Source organism: Cygnus atratus, chromosome 3 (assembly GCF_013377495.2).
Source record: "Cygnus atratus isolate AKBS03 ecotype Queensland, Australia chromosome 3, CAtr_DNAZoo_HiC_assembly, whole genome shotgun sequence".
NCBI classification, from domain to species: Eukaryota; Metazoa; Chordata; class Aves; order Anseriformes; family Anatidae; genus Cygnus; species Cygnus atratus.
In genome coordinates this window covers 72562218-72576733 of record NC_066364.1, presented here as the reverse complement: position 1 = coordinate 72576733, position 14516 = coordinate 72562218, and the positions used below count along the sequence as shown (strand labels likewise).

Genomic DNA, 14516 nt, shown 5'->3' with positions numbered 1-14516 from the left:
ATCCAGAAATTCACATAGTGTATCACACTGATGTCAAATCAGTGCACAAGTAGATATCTTCTTAACCTGGAAAATCATGGAGAAAAATACCTGGACTGCTATTTTTGCAAGTGATTCTTTCTAAACCTTTCCTAATGATTGTCCTCCCTTTCTGCTGGCAGTGGTGATTTGTCTGTTGTCTCAATTGTCAGTTAGCCTAAGATAAAGGGAGGACATGAGCTGCAGGTATGTAATCTTCTCTTTATCTCTCCTTCAATATTTCAGGAGTTTTACTTTAAATGTGGAGCACACCCAACAACTGACAGTGAAACATCTGTGGCTTTGAACCTCGTTACAACAAACAGTCGCTCTATCACATGTATAACATGCACAGATATTAGGTAAGTACAATGAAAAGTGTCAGAGATTCACAGTCTCAGTGCTTCAGAGTACTTCTCACTTTCAAAGAGCTTTTTTCCCACTGCTGGTTTTCCTTTTTAAACCTATTTTTCACCATAATACTGGGGGAAAAAGAGCCATGAATTCAGGTGTATTCTTTGTTTTGATGGTATAATTACAGTTTACATTTTTATAACTCAGCTAAAATACAGGTGGAAACCTGAATGCTACAGTCTGAAATGTTTAAGATAGTGGTATAGCTGTATAGATCTGTACTTCTAGTTTGTATCTGAGAGCCAGTGAATGAAAGCACGATTTTGAGGTGGACAAACTATTCCTGCGTAAAGAAACCTTCTGATGTTTGTTTTATAAATCAAAACAAAATTACTTATGATGCGTCTGTTCTCATGTTCTTGTTTATTGCCATTTTAAATGCTGTAATCCATCTTACTGTATGGTGTTTGGGCACATACATTCAAGAATACCATTGTCTGCAAATGCATGGATTAAAAACCAATTGCTCAACAAAGACAAAAGCTACTATTGCTGTGAAGAATTAACTGAAGCACATTCATCTACTGAATAGGAGAAGTTTTGAGGCTCTACCTCAAAACCAATAACACTATGTTATTCATTTTAAGTATTTCTGTTGATTCGTCTGTGTTTTGAAATACAAGAAAGTATTTGGGAAAAAAAAAGTCTGAGTTCCTATAAGATGGCAAGTCTAAAAATGTTGAGAGCTATCTTGAGGGGAAAAGCTGGATTGCTGGAAGTAAATTTCCTATTGGAGATTTTAGGTTGTTATTCTGATTGTAGCCCATACAGTGTATAATATTATGTTGTGCTTGTGTGCTGCTGCATTGATATCTGATTTGTTGCTAACACTATATGGTTGAAGAACATGCTTCCTATAGATTAAAAGATAATTGTGCCTAGAAAAGAAGAGTATGGTGTCCAGTACTTCACGTATATGCAGGGCTTACAGAGTTGTTGTGCATCTGTTTCAGAGTCTACCGTGCAAAATTATTTAGCTGTCCTAATGGTTAGGTATGCAGCGGTATTAACCTCTCTGTAATTAAGGATAATATGCAGTTTCCATTCTTAGCCCAGCCTTCTCCTTTTCCAAAGAACAAGAGTGTAGAATATCAGCCATAAATGTGTTTACTTAGGCTTGAGAACTGGTTATAATTATTTCAATCAAATTTGAAATGAGTATGTTGACATTTTCTTGAATTGATATATTCAGTACAAAACTATTCATTTGTAGTCATGAATTTGTAATTTTTTTCACAGTTTTGTGACAAAATCCCAAAGGAAAGAAAGAGTTTGGACTTAATTTTCTGGATTTGCTTAGCTTAATTGTTCCTAGGACTAACTATTGGCTTCCTAAACTTTACTAGTAAATGTTATTTGGACTATTTATTGCTATGTCACAAAAGTATGCCAATTCTCATTTATTTAAGTTAAGGCATCAAATAACTCTGGAAACCTAAGTTTCAGAAGACTTTTAGCTCAGCACACCATTATGGGAGCATTTATTTATGAATAAGCTTGTTGGATTTATATGCTAAACAAGGAAGGATTTAGATACTTGACCAGCTGGCAAGGCAGTAACAATTGCTAGTTATCTACCCATGGTAGGGGCAACAGGTTCTTTGAAAGACTGTTTATGAGTGACTTCAATCTTGTTTTAAGTAGCAGATACAATTGTTCATAAATAGGTTTGTCTTCTGCTGTGGAACATGAAGATAATTTTTAGAAAATGAAAGTTCTGTTTGGTTTTCTGAATGGCTAACAGATTTTACTTGATCATAACAAGATCTCTGAAGGCTGTGGCATGAGGAAGAGATCATATCTGCCATCTCTTTAAAAGCAAACCACCACCACCAACAACAAAAAAAAAAAACAGCCTACAGATCAGCTTTATCCTTGTCAGTCTCCGAAAACTCGGGGGATCATGCTTCCATCCCAGTATGTCTTCTGGGACATGGAATGAATTGTTTGGCAGAAGGCACTGAAATCTGTTATCCCAGGAGTAAAGGAGTGTGCAGGAGAGTCCTCCAGCAGCTTGTTGTTGTTGTAAGTATACTAATAAATTTATGTAAGCAGAATTCAGCTTCTCAATTCCTAGCGCTGTAGGCATAGGCTTCTTCTCTAATTCTTTAAGAGATGTAACGAAATCATGATGAGGATATCTCATCCTTTTCTTGTTTATTTCATAAGATTTTGAGGATGACGTGTTCTCCTGCACACCTCCACACCTCCTAATTTACTCCCACCCATGGGCAAGTCTTTTGTACTGGCCAGTGGGACTGCACAAGGTGAAATCGCTAGGAATTAGACAATATTATTTCAGATCCTCTTCTCTTCTGTGGTTGACTAACTCGATTGTACCTTGACACTCTGGCAAGTGTGAGACACCTTAGGGCAGATAGCACCCTTGCTTACAATAAAATGTATGCCAAGGAGAACTGTAAACTGATATTTGGTCAAAAGAAAGAAGTAGCAAGGTACGTTTGAACTCTGTGCCGGTTCATATGGTGTGTCTTCTGCAAAGAGATGATTTTGAAAGCATCCTTGTTGGTGTAGTTGCAGAGCTAGCTCCAAATATCAGTCTCTCTCAAATTGGTAACTCAGGATTTCATAGCAAGATTGCAGACCAACCTAAAAGCTGTTAGTTATCCTGTCCTTTCTAATGGTTCATTGGGCAAGAAGTGATTTCCTTTACTGCAGTGCAGAATCCTAGCATCCCTCTGTACTGCTAAATGAAAGAAGGCCAACAACTGATTCTTGATCCTGAGGCAAAAGGCAATGACTAGTAGATGTTCTACGCAGTACTGTGGTAGTTTGGCTCTTAGTCACAGCCAGATTGGCATCTTGATGCTAAAACTTGAGGGCTCATCGCTGAAACTAGATCCACAGTGAAAGTACACCTTTTATCCCAGTGTCAAGACAGCATGGAATAGGACTACTCATGCCCCACTATGTGGGGCTCAGGAAGCATCAAAACACTTTACTAAACATGGTGAAAGTACAATGAAGAGGTGAAATTACTGTACTAAAACCTGAGCTTCACAGGATAAACAGTAGCCATTTCCAGGACCCATGTACTGGATTTTCAAGAAATCTGTCCTTATAGATTGCAAGAAAAGCTGTTTCTTCCTGACAACTTACTGGGCTCTCCTCTCAACTTTAAAAACAAAACAAAAAACAAACAATAACAAAAAAACCACACTTCTCTAGGCACATTTCTGTGTTAAGTTTAAAGTTTTGTGAATGCATCCATATGTTAAATGCTAATTATCTTTCAGAGGTTTTGATTTTTAAAACCACAAGTCTATTTTTACATTTTTTTTATACTGAACATTTGTAGGTGGTATCAAGAAGACCTTAACTCTCCTTCTAAAGTAAAACCAGGAAATAATAAATATATCCGTTCCTTCTTCAGCCTAATACTCTCATCTTACCACTGATCATTAGGACTAGGATTCATTGCTTTAATCCTTCAATACTTTCAGTGCCAACCAAGGTTTCTTTATCATTGTTCTTATTCATGTGCACACATCCTTCTTAAAAAAAAAAAAAAGTCCAATGTATGGTTAAACTGCCTTTCTAGTTATAGTCAGTCATCTTCTATATTCTTATATGGCCAATCTCGCGAGTTGTCAAAATATAACTTCACATATATGTTTGGGTGAATGAAATAATTTTCCAATTAAAACTTTGAAACAAATCATTTTCATTTCTATTTTGATTTTTTTTTTCACCCCAGTTGCAAGGATGATCAAAGGTAAGCATGTTTTACACAAAGCTAGATTTAGAACAATAAAATCAATTATAAGTGTTGTGCAAAGGTCATTGTAAATAACTGGGCTACCTATGAAATCTCTGCTCACTGTTTTGAGTTTTTAACTCTTTTCTCCAACATAGTGTTCTTAGAACATTTATATAGAACTCAAATATGTTTATACACATAACCTTGTAACTTTATTTAAACATAGGTGACTGTATTTTTGGTGGTGATCACTTTCTAATATTCCTATGCAGTTGAAAAATACCAACTCTGCTGATTGTAGTCTATAGCATTCAGCTGGAAATGAGGAATAACTGTATTTGATGCAATAACAGTTACTTTGTATTAGCTCTGATACAGGCAAAAAAAGTATATTCTTCATAATAGATTTCTTTATTTTTTCTGAAACAAAAAAATGAAACAAAAATGACAACCAGCTGCTATTTATGTATTCGTAGAGAGGGTGGTCAAGCATTGGAATGAGCTGCACAGGGAATTGGTGGAGTCCCCATCTCTGGAAATACTGAAGAGACATGTAGACGTGGCACTAAAGGGTCATGGTTTAGTGATGGGACTTGGTAGGTCAGACTGATGGTTGGACTTGATGATCCTGAAGATCTTTTCCAACCTAGACGATTCAGTGATTCTTCTGTTTGTTCACATACATTTATCAAGAACAGCTAGTGCACCACAGGTGGAGCAATTAATAAACCTCAAGATGCTTGGCACAACAAACATGATTTTAGCTGGGCTTACAGAGCTCATGAAAAATCTTATTTAAAGAAGTAGTGTATTCTATGGTACATAGAAAAATACACAGTGGAAGTAATAATTAAGTATATTTTCAGTTTTATGCTCAAGTTTACATTAGGCATATATTCTTTCACCCTGGATTTATATTTGATATTCATATTTTCATGCAGCTCTGACCAACAAAGTGAAATATTTTAGAGCCAAATACCTTTGTAGGGTTATGCTAAATCCATCGCCAGTATTCGATATAGTGTAATGCCTTCCAATGCTTTCTGCTTATCTACAATGGAGTTGGCGTGAATTGGCAGCCTTTACGCATTTATTTCTTTTTTGTAGCATTCAAGGTGATGGGTTGCTATTTCATATCTTTGAAGAAGCTCTTAGTATGTTGAGCAAATGGCTGAAAGTTGAAACAAATACTAAAATGGTACAATCCTCAAGGGGAGATCTGCTTTTGTCAACTGTTTCTAGTAGAAATAACATCAAAAGAGGTTAGGAGTACCCCTGGGTACCTATAAATCAGGCTCAGGAATAACAATGATGTCTAGCAGTGTAAAAATAAAACATGTGGAACAGAAATGCCTCGCGTCATCTTTCACAAACTAGGTAGGGTACAATTCCTAAAGGCACCATTACTTTTAGCTTTCAACAGATACAGATAAGTACAAGAGATATATAGGGCTTGCTTTCGCTTAATAGATAGAAAGAATTGTCCAGAAGTATTTCCTTTTGTGTTGATCAAAAGTTTTTATCTGATAAATCTGTATTTCATAATCTTAGGGGGAAAAAGAAAAAGAAAAAAAACCACTTTGTTTTGTTTAGAATATTGGTATTTAGAATATGAAATATTGTAATTTGTTTTTCTGCAATTCAGAACTCGTACCCCTAAAATTGGAGGAGGAGGTTGATATTGCTAGTGGTGAGAATTAGAACTACATATGCAAGATGTTCTTCAAGTGTAACTGTAACTTAAAATCTTTGTCAAAATTCTTTTCAGCCAAATCAGTTTAGACTCTGATTACATTAAACTCCATGAGCAGGAGACTGTTGTAGAAGGTCAGTACTTGGAGGGAAAAACTCAAAGGGAAAGTACTATTGGAAATCCTGTTAGAAATTCAGTAGACATCTCTCTTCAAATTGAATCAATAAAGAACAAATAACTCTGCATGTCATTAGGGACAACTGTGTGTTAATCTGATTCTTTTGGGATTACTTTGATCCCCCAAAACCTCTAACTAGCTCTTGATCAGCCATTTTTTCTTCAGTGTGTGTTTTTCAGAAGAAAAAGTACATCTAACAGTTCTTGTCCTCCCCCTCCCCCCCTTACTTTTCTGCAGTTGATTAAGGGACTGGAGCACATTGCCAATGAGGAAAAGCTGAAAGATCTGGGACTTTTTAGACTAGAGAAGTGGAGACTTGGGGGATCTTATCAATGTGTATAAACGCCTGAAGGGGGGATGCAATGAAAATCCAGCCAGGCTCTTTTTGTTGGTGGCCAGTATCAAGACAAGAGGCAATGGGCACGAACTGGTACACAAGAGGTTCTGTCTAAATATCAGGAAGCAATTCTGTACTTTACAGGTGATGGAGCAGTGGTACAGGTTGCGCAGAGAGGTTGTGCAGTCTATCTCCTTGGTGATCTTCAAAACTTCAAAAGCTAGCTGGGCATGGTCCTGAGCAACCTGCTGTAGGTGGCCCTGCTTGAGTAGGGGGGTTGGGCCAAATGGCCTCCAGAGGTTGCTTCCAACCTCAGTCAGTCTGTGATTCTGTGAGGGAGAAGGTGTGACAAATTACTTATTGATAACTGCATTCTTTCCCATATTGCATAATAATGTTGTATGTTGCTTTGAGATCAAATGTTTCTTCTAGTGCAGTTTAAAAGATTTTCTTTTTTTTGTAACACATGAAATTATTTTTCTTACCTTTCTTTCAGTCTTGATGCAGACTGGATTAAAAAAAAATTAAAAGAAAGGGGAGGGAATAATAGAGGAGAAATCTACTGAATATAACAAAAAATATGTGAGGTAGCAGGTCTACCATGATATTCAAGAGCTTTAATATATAAATAATCCTAGAATATTTAGTTTCAGGATTGAATCAAATCTTACAGCTGAAGAGACAATCTGCAAAATTTAGATTCTGATAAAGATCTATATCTGAACTGTAAACGTTTCCAAAGTGAAGCGGTTGTCCTAGAGTTTTGACTGCGGTCAATTTTGATGTTATCCGAACAGTTACAAGGGACCTTCTATTCCCTTCCAAGATTAAAAAATAAATAAATAAATAAATGCAGGCTGTATCTTTTAAAACATCTTTTAAAAAAGATGTTTTTCAGAAGAGTAAATAACACCTTATTCCGGATATACAATTGCTATTTCTCTTTGATTCTGGGGTATTGGATCCTAGAATTGCCCCTTGGGCTATTATAATTCAAGCAAGTTATCAAGTCTATATTTAGCTCATCTTTTTTAAAAGTATGTTTTCCCTCTGTGACATGTTTTGATAATGCGGTTTCTCCTCCAAATCTGTGCCTTCTACATTCTGTTGTCTTTTATGTACCTTGAGTAGTTCAAAGACAAGTGAGAAAAGATTATGTTAAGAATTAAATCTACTTTGTCTAAGTACTATGACCATCAGGGACATTGTCTACTGCTTTCTCTTCTAATACTCCTGAAATTAATAGGATTTCTAAAGAATCACTGAAAGTAAGAAATTAATCAAATATCAAAATAAGAACTGTTACTAATTGGTTTAAGGCTTTTTTATTTTTCTCAGCAAGGTAGCCTGTACAGTACTGATTTTTACAGCTGTAATATTTGAGTTTTGTTACAAGCAAAACCACAAGGAAGAAATATTTTGGTGGCTGTTTTGTTGGTATTTTGAAAGATGAACAAATTCTAGTAATGCCAGTAAGTGACCTTCATTTCTTTGGTGGCGCACACTGGGGGTTTTAGACTCTAACGCTTGTACCGTGGGCTTCTGGAACAATGTACCCTGTACAGGCAATTCAGCTGCCTTAACCTTTCCACTGAATTGTAACCACTATTATGTAGCAGCCCCCTGCGGCACTGATAGGACATCACTGCATTTCTTACTGTTTTGCTTCTTTTTTCTTATGATCTGCACTGCAACTGCATTTCAGTGAGACAGTTCCAGCTTCTACAGATTTGTGGATTATTTTTTTATTTGTAGATTATTTTTTTAATTGACATGTGTCAAGTATCCAGTTTCACCACGTGCAAAATTTGGTGGACCTAACTTCCAAAATATTTTGAGGAAGCCTAAATTTAGGGCTATTTATATATTGCATTGATTGGTCATGAAAACTAGTTAATATATATTTTTGTGCGAATGTTTAAGGTTTAAATAGAAATGTTAAAAAAATAATATTTGAAATGTCTAAGAAAAGTATAGTAGCAGATGTTTGTGAAATGTTATTCAGAGAGACATTTTTGAAATTTGCAAGCCCACAGCATGTTTTTTTGTCATAAATGTTCACAGGTCCAGATCCAGGCGTTTGGAACTTTCTTTTCCTTCTTTTTATTTTTAAATAAATCCCTCAACAGAGAAAAGATACTCCTACCCGCCCCGCCCCCCCCCCCCCCCCCCCCCCCCCCAACCAGTTGGTTCTTCTCTTCTTTTCTAGGTCAAGGTTGGTGACAGCCAAATATTATCACCACCTGACAGCCATTTAGTGGCCTATGAGAAATGTCACTGGAGGTCACAATCCAGTTGTCTTTGGACAGATGTTAATATTTCAAAAGCTCACCATCACAGGTGATACTAATTAGCAAGCCTAATAATCTCAGCAGAAACCTGAGGTCTGAATGAACAAGGTGAACAAATTGCAGAGAGTTGTTACCTTCAGGACTGAACTGAAGTATTCTGGGAAGGTGTGCTGGAGCAACTTCAACTTTTGTCTGATGAGTAGCTTGCCATTTGGCTAATCTTGCACTTCAGTAAGATGAGAGCTGTTGAGACATTGCCTTTTGTTGTCTCTGACTTTATTTTATATTTTTAAAATAAGAAACAGTAAGGAATTGAATGTGAATATGATAGCTGAAGAAAGTTGTACAAAATGAAGTGTGACAATGAGAAATCTGCTCTTTTTTAAAAAGTCACTGCTTTACTGTTTTTAATTAATTGACATTTAGTAACTAACGTTGAATTTGTAGTTAACGAGTCATTGATAGAAGACAGACTTAATTTGGAAACAAAGTTAAATATAGAGGAATAACATTAGTCTTTATTGTGTGAATTGTTTTCAAGTATAGTTTAGATAAAGTATTATGTGTATATATATACACATAAATATATCTACATATATGCATAAATAACTTTAATAGAAAAATTAGCATTTCTTTTAAACTTGTGTACACTCATTTATTTTTAAGCTGGTTTTATGAAGAATTTTGCTCTGCTTCCCATCTTATTCACAAGTATGTCCATACTGGGCTGGGGCAGATTTGAAAACTGTTAGATATCTGAGGAACAGTCCATGGTATCAAATAAGGAGTGTATTTATTGACGTATCTTTCCAGCTTTCCCAGCCTTCTCAGCCAGTCATCAGCTACTTGAAAGCAGAACTACTCTGTCCTGATTGACTCAACATCAGCAGGAGCAGCAAAGGCAGAAAATTGCATTCATTTTCTCCTTAACTAAAAGAACTTATCAAAGATAGGGGTTGTGGAAGGAATATCTTGACTACCTGCTAAAATTTTTTACTCTTATTACATAAGTTCATATGTACAAGTATATGTGAATTCTGGTTTTGAAACAGCCACTGCTAGGAGTATTTGAAATAGTTGAACTAAATTTTTTTCCATTGTGAATTGATTTCTGTAATTTCTTCATTTCTAACTTGATATGAGATTGAGCAGATGTACTCTATCTCATTTTCACAATTCAGTTTTATCTAACTCTCCTTTTTCTTTTTTTCATCTTCAGTGTTCTATATGGAAAGAACAGATGTAGAACAAAAATATTTCAGTTACTAGTAATGAGTATCTATTTCATTGAGTTTAGTTCTGAGAAATTAATTTTTAGTCCATTCAGTTGTTGGTTAGGAAAGAAGTGCAGTCCATTAGGATGTACTTCCATTCATCTGAAGGAAAGAAGACATAGACATAGAACTGAAAAAAAGGTGTGTTTTGTAGACTGTTATTGAAATAGCAGTCAAACAAAAATAAGTACGTGTCTAAGCAATTCTACAAAGGGCATTGAAAAATTATGAATACTTACTCCGTTAAAGCCTAATGTTTGGAAAAGGGCTTTGTAAGACAATTGTTTAACATGGAAGAAACAGAGCTATTAATCTATTTATGACAGTCATAAAGAGTAATTTGTTAGTGATTGGACTGATAATTGGAAAAAAAAACTTTGAGGCTGCTGTATCTTGGAAGAAAATCTACAAGAATGAATGGGAACTAGTATAGATATATGCAAAAATAAACATCCTGTATATTTAGCTTTATGACACTCTGTAGAGGGGGAAAAAATGTAAACACTTCCTTTCTGATACAGTTCATTTTTAATTGGTTATTTTTTAGTCACAAAATTATAGCAAGATCACTGACATCATCTGTATCAGTATTATCAAATTCCTCTTATTGTAATGTAGCAAAAACTAGAAAGGAAGTGCTTGTGGAAGATGTGAATTTCACTCATTTAGGAAATAGAGAAATGAGTGATAATATTAGAGAATAGAACAACACAACAGCAGGGAAAAAATATGCACAGAGTGGTTTTAATTTGCAGAAACTTAGCAAAAAATGGAAACAGCAGTGTCAGGCAAAAGTACCAAGATATAATTTCTGAAATCAAACACATGAAGGACTATTTATAAGATAGAGAACCTGTCATAATATGCAGGGAACTTTATTAGATGTTGCTTGACATTTCATAGACTCACTTAATGATTTAATATGGAACAGTAACTATTGTCCTAGGTAATGTCTTTCATACCGATTCAATTTCTTGGTGTTATAGCTCAGTAGAGATTGTTACCAGATTCCATAATACCCTAATTCAAATCAACATTTTAGGAAAACAAGTGTATGAAATTTGATGGCAAGTGAATACATACTGGTTTCCATAGATGTCTGGAGTAATGTACTAATTCCAGATTCTGCAATCATATATTTGATGTTTATCAGCTTCAAAGTCACATGGGTCAAAATTTTGTTTGGGAGAGCAAGGAGGGATTGAGAAATTTTCTATTGACAATTATAAACAACAGAGTGTGCAGAGCTCTCTTAGTGAATTAGTCTTGTAATTATCCAAAAGAAATTGATTGAACTTATACAATTTGTTAGCTAGAAATTCATATTGTTTTTGTAGCAGCTCATGCATTCATAGCTCTTTTATTCTTCTACTCCCTCCTTTTTTGTATGTTGTCAAAGGTTGACTCTGAAGATAAGACAATTTCTGAAGACAATATCAGAAGAGATTTCTCTGTTTTCTTCTGTAGAAGAAAACAGTGAGGTTTTCACTTTCATAGATCTTCTGCATAGAAATTCCTTCCCCCCTTGAAAGGAATGTATTTGCAGAAAACTTCATTTAGTAAACATGCTGACTTTAAAATGTATAAATTTTACAATACTAAATCACTAATACTACTATTACTATATAATACTAAATGGTAATAAATATTTTAGCGCAATTTGGGATGTGACAGAAGTTCATTGTCAACTAAGACGCCAACACAACTAAATTTTCCCTGTAAAGGAAAAATCCAGGGCAAGATGAGGCAGGGACAATGAAAATTAATTCAGTCCTCTGGTGGAACTTAAAATGTAGACAGAGACAAGTTAGATTTGTTTATAAATAACTGTTATGAACTTGGTGCAAAGAGGTGCTGATTTGCGATATGATTTGAAAATTACAAGAAATGAATCACAGAGGTTTTCTTGTTGCATTCAGGCAACGTCTACGACACTTTAAAGGAGCTTCCTGCAGACATTTGAAGACTGAAAAATGAAGACCATTATGAGACCAATCACTTTCCCAGTACAAGTTCATAAAGGGTGGTGATAGTTGCAGTAGCAAGTCAATATAAGAATACTGCAAGGAAAATGGCACCAGTTAAAACACATTTTTAAATTAGTACAAAATCCTGTATTACAAACTCCTGTATTAAGTCCTTCTGTTTTCATTTGAGATGATATTTTAGTTTATTTTAAAGTAATTCCTTGTCAGTATAGGCTGAAATACAGTAAGCAAGACTAAAACAAATACAGTTGTCCATGAAAAGGTTTTCAAATGTTTGGATTATCATCTCTCCAATTAGACTGATACAACATTCTCTTACAGAGAAGACCTATCTTACAGTTGATCTCCAAAGATCAACTGAAACGGTGATTGGAAATGCTAATGGAAGAGTTCAGTTTTAGATAATAATGATTAAACTAATAGAGAAAGTGTTGTTACATGGTAAGATGAGAGAAAAAATGTCTACTCTTCTGAACATTTGAGCTAGTACAAATGCTGCTTTGTACAAAGATTTCAGTCTTCTCAGAGTTTTTCTGTACATATAAACATTAAACAAAAATGAGAATTTTTTCTGTCACTAAGTTTATGTGCTCCTACATATTTATTAACTGAAATAGATCATTAATTTATTTCTATATGTAGGTATATGTACAAAATATATAATATACTTTGTATATACAAGTATACAATTGTATACTTTGTTTTTATACCCATATAAATATACATTATACAAACACGTGCTTTCTTCATCTTATTTCTTGCTTTCTTCTTTATAAGCAGTCTTTAGCTATTCGAAGTGCATTGCATTTTTAAATTCAAACACTTTTCTTCACCACTAATTACCCTATTCTTTCTTCACTTGGCAGAGACAAATCTGGTAAATATGAACTAAAAGTAGGAACTAGAGGAACTGTGCTCTCTTGGCATGAGAATTCCATTTGCATTTTTCCAAATGCAAATTATATTCCTTTTTCATGTTGTTTTGTTAGCAGCAACAAAAAGAACAGTCAGACCTCTTCCCATAAGGTACATTCTCTGTGATCACTGAAGCCAGTATTATACAAACAACTGTCAAGAAACCAAGGACCTGCCTCTTGAGGTCTACTGTACTGCAAAGCTGACTGTACCCAGAGAGGTTACCTCTCTGAATTTGGCCAACCTGCCCTTGCAAACATACTGACAATGCTGATGTCAATCTTGAGCTATACTCTTGAGCAAGTCTATGTCTATACTCCAAAAAGTGCTTCCAAACTGGTTGACGTGTGTTGGATTTTCTGACAAAAGAATTATTTATTCACTTTTTGCATGTATGCCTGTGGTGGTTTTACTCGGGTGGGCAGCTGAGCTCCACCACAACTGCTCTCTCACTCCCCCTCCTCAAAGAGGAACGGGGAGAAAATATGATGAAAAGGGCTCAAGGGTTGAGATACGGACGAGGAGATTGCGTCAGTAATTATCATGACAGGCAAAACAGACTCAGCATAGGGAGGTAGTAAGATTTATTGCCTATTACTAATAAACTAGAGAATTGAGAAACAAAGGAAAGAAACCAAAAGCACCTTCCCCCCCATCCACCCTCTTCCACCTCCTCCCCCCGAGCGGCGCAGGGGAATGGGGGTTATGGTCAGTCTATAGCGCTGCTTCTCCGCCGCCCCTTCTCAGTCACTCTCGTCCCCTGTGCTGTGGGGTCCCTCCCACGGGATGCAGTCCTTGGTGAACTGATCCGGCGTGGGCTGCCCACAGGCAGCAGCTCTTCAAGAACTGCTCTAGCTATGGGTCCGTACCACAGGGTCCATCCCTCATGAGCGAACTGCTCCAACCTGGATCCCCCGCGGGCAGCAGCTCCTGCCAGGTCACCTGCTCCTGCGTGGTCTCCTCTCCACGGGCTACAGGTCCGGCCCGGAATCTGCTCCGGCAGGGATCTTCCACAGGCCCCAGCCTCTGTTGGTGCAGGTCCACCTGCTCCACCATGGTACTCCATGGGCTGCAGGGGGACAGCCTGCTTCACCATGGTCCTCACCACAGGCCGCAGGGGACTTCTGCTCCTGCACCTGGAGCACCTCTCCCCCTCCTTCTTCACTGACCTTGGTGCCTGCAAGGCTGTTCCTCAGTCCTCTCACTCTCCCAGCTGCTGTGTGGCACAGCATTTTTTTTTTCCCCTGTCTTAAATATGCTCTCACAGAGGCGGAAAAAACAACATCACTTATTGGCTCAGCTCTGGTCAGCAGTGGGGCCCTTACCAAACACGGGGCAGCTTCTAGATCCTTCTCACAGAAGCCACCCCTATGGCCCCTTTGTTACCAAAACCTCGCCACGTAAACGCACTGCAATGCCTCATAAGGAATCAGGATATGTCCTGATAAGAAGGCATGTGGTGAGAATGAAGCTGCAATATGAGTCAGTCTGCTTACATAAAGCAGACTTCAGAAAGAAAGAAAAAACAAACAAAAAAACAGCTTCATGAAGTAATTTATTCAGTCCAATGCATTCTAATTTAATCTTGTGTTTAAAATACCAAAGTACAGCGAGAAAAGCATATTTTAAAGTCATTGTTCATTGAGGTTTCAAGAAATATTTTTGTCTTGTATTTCAAATATATATC

General features: G+C 36.5%; 1 protein-coding gene across 1 annotated transcript in view; it reads left to right on the top strand.

The window, feature by feature from the left end:
- The window catches only part of PRKN (parkin RBR E3 ubiquitin protein ligase), a 758163-nt gene that overhangs the window by 380206 nt on the left and 363441 nt on the right, over positions 1-14516 (top strand). The window contains exon 6 of the mRNA XM_050709867.1: positions 265-380. Within this exon, the coding sequence (XP_050565824.1) occupies positions 265-380 (116 nt within the window). The remainder of the gene's footprint in view (positions 1-264; positions 381-14516) is intronic.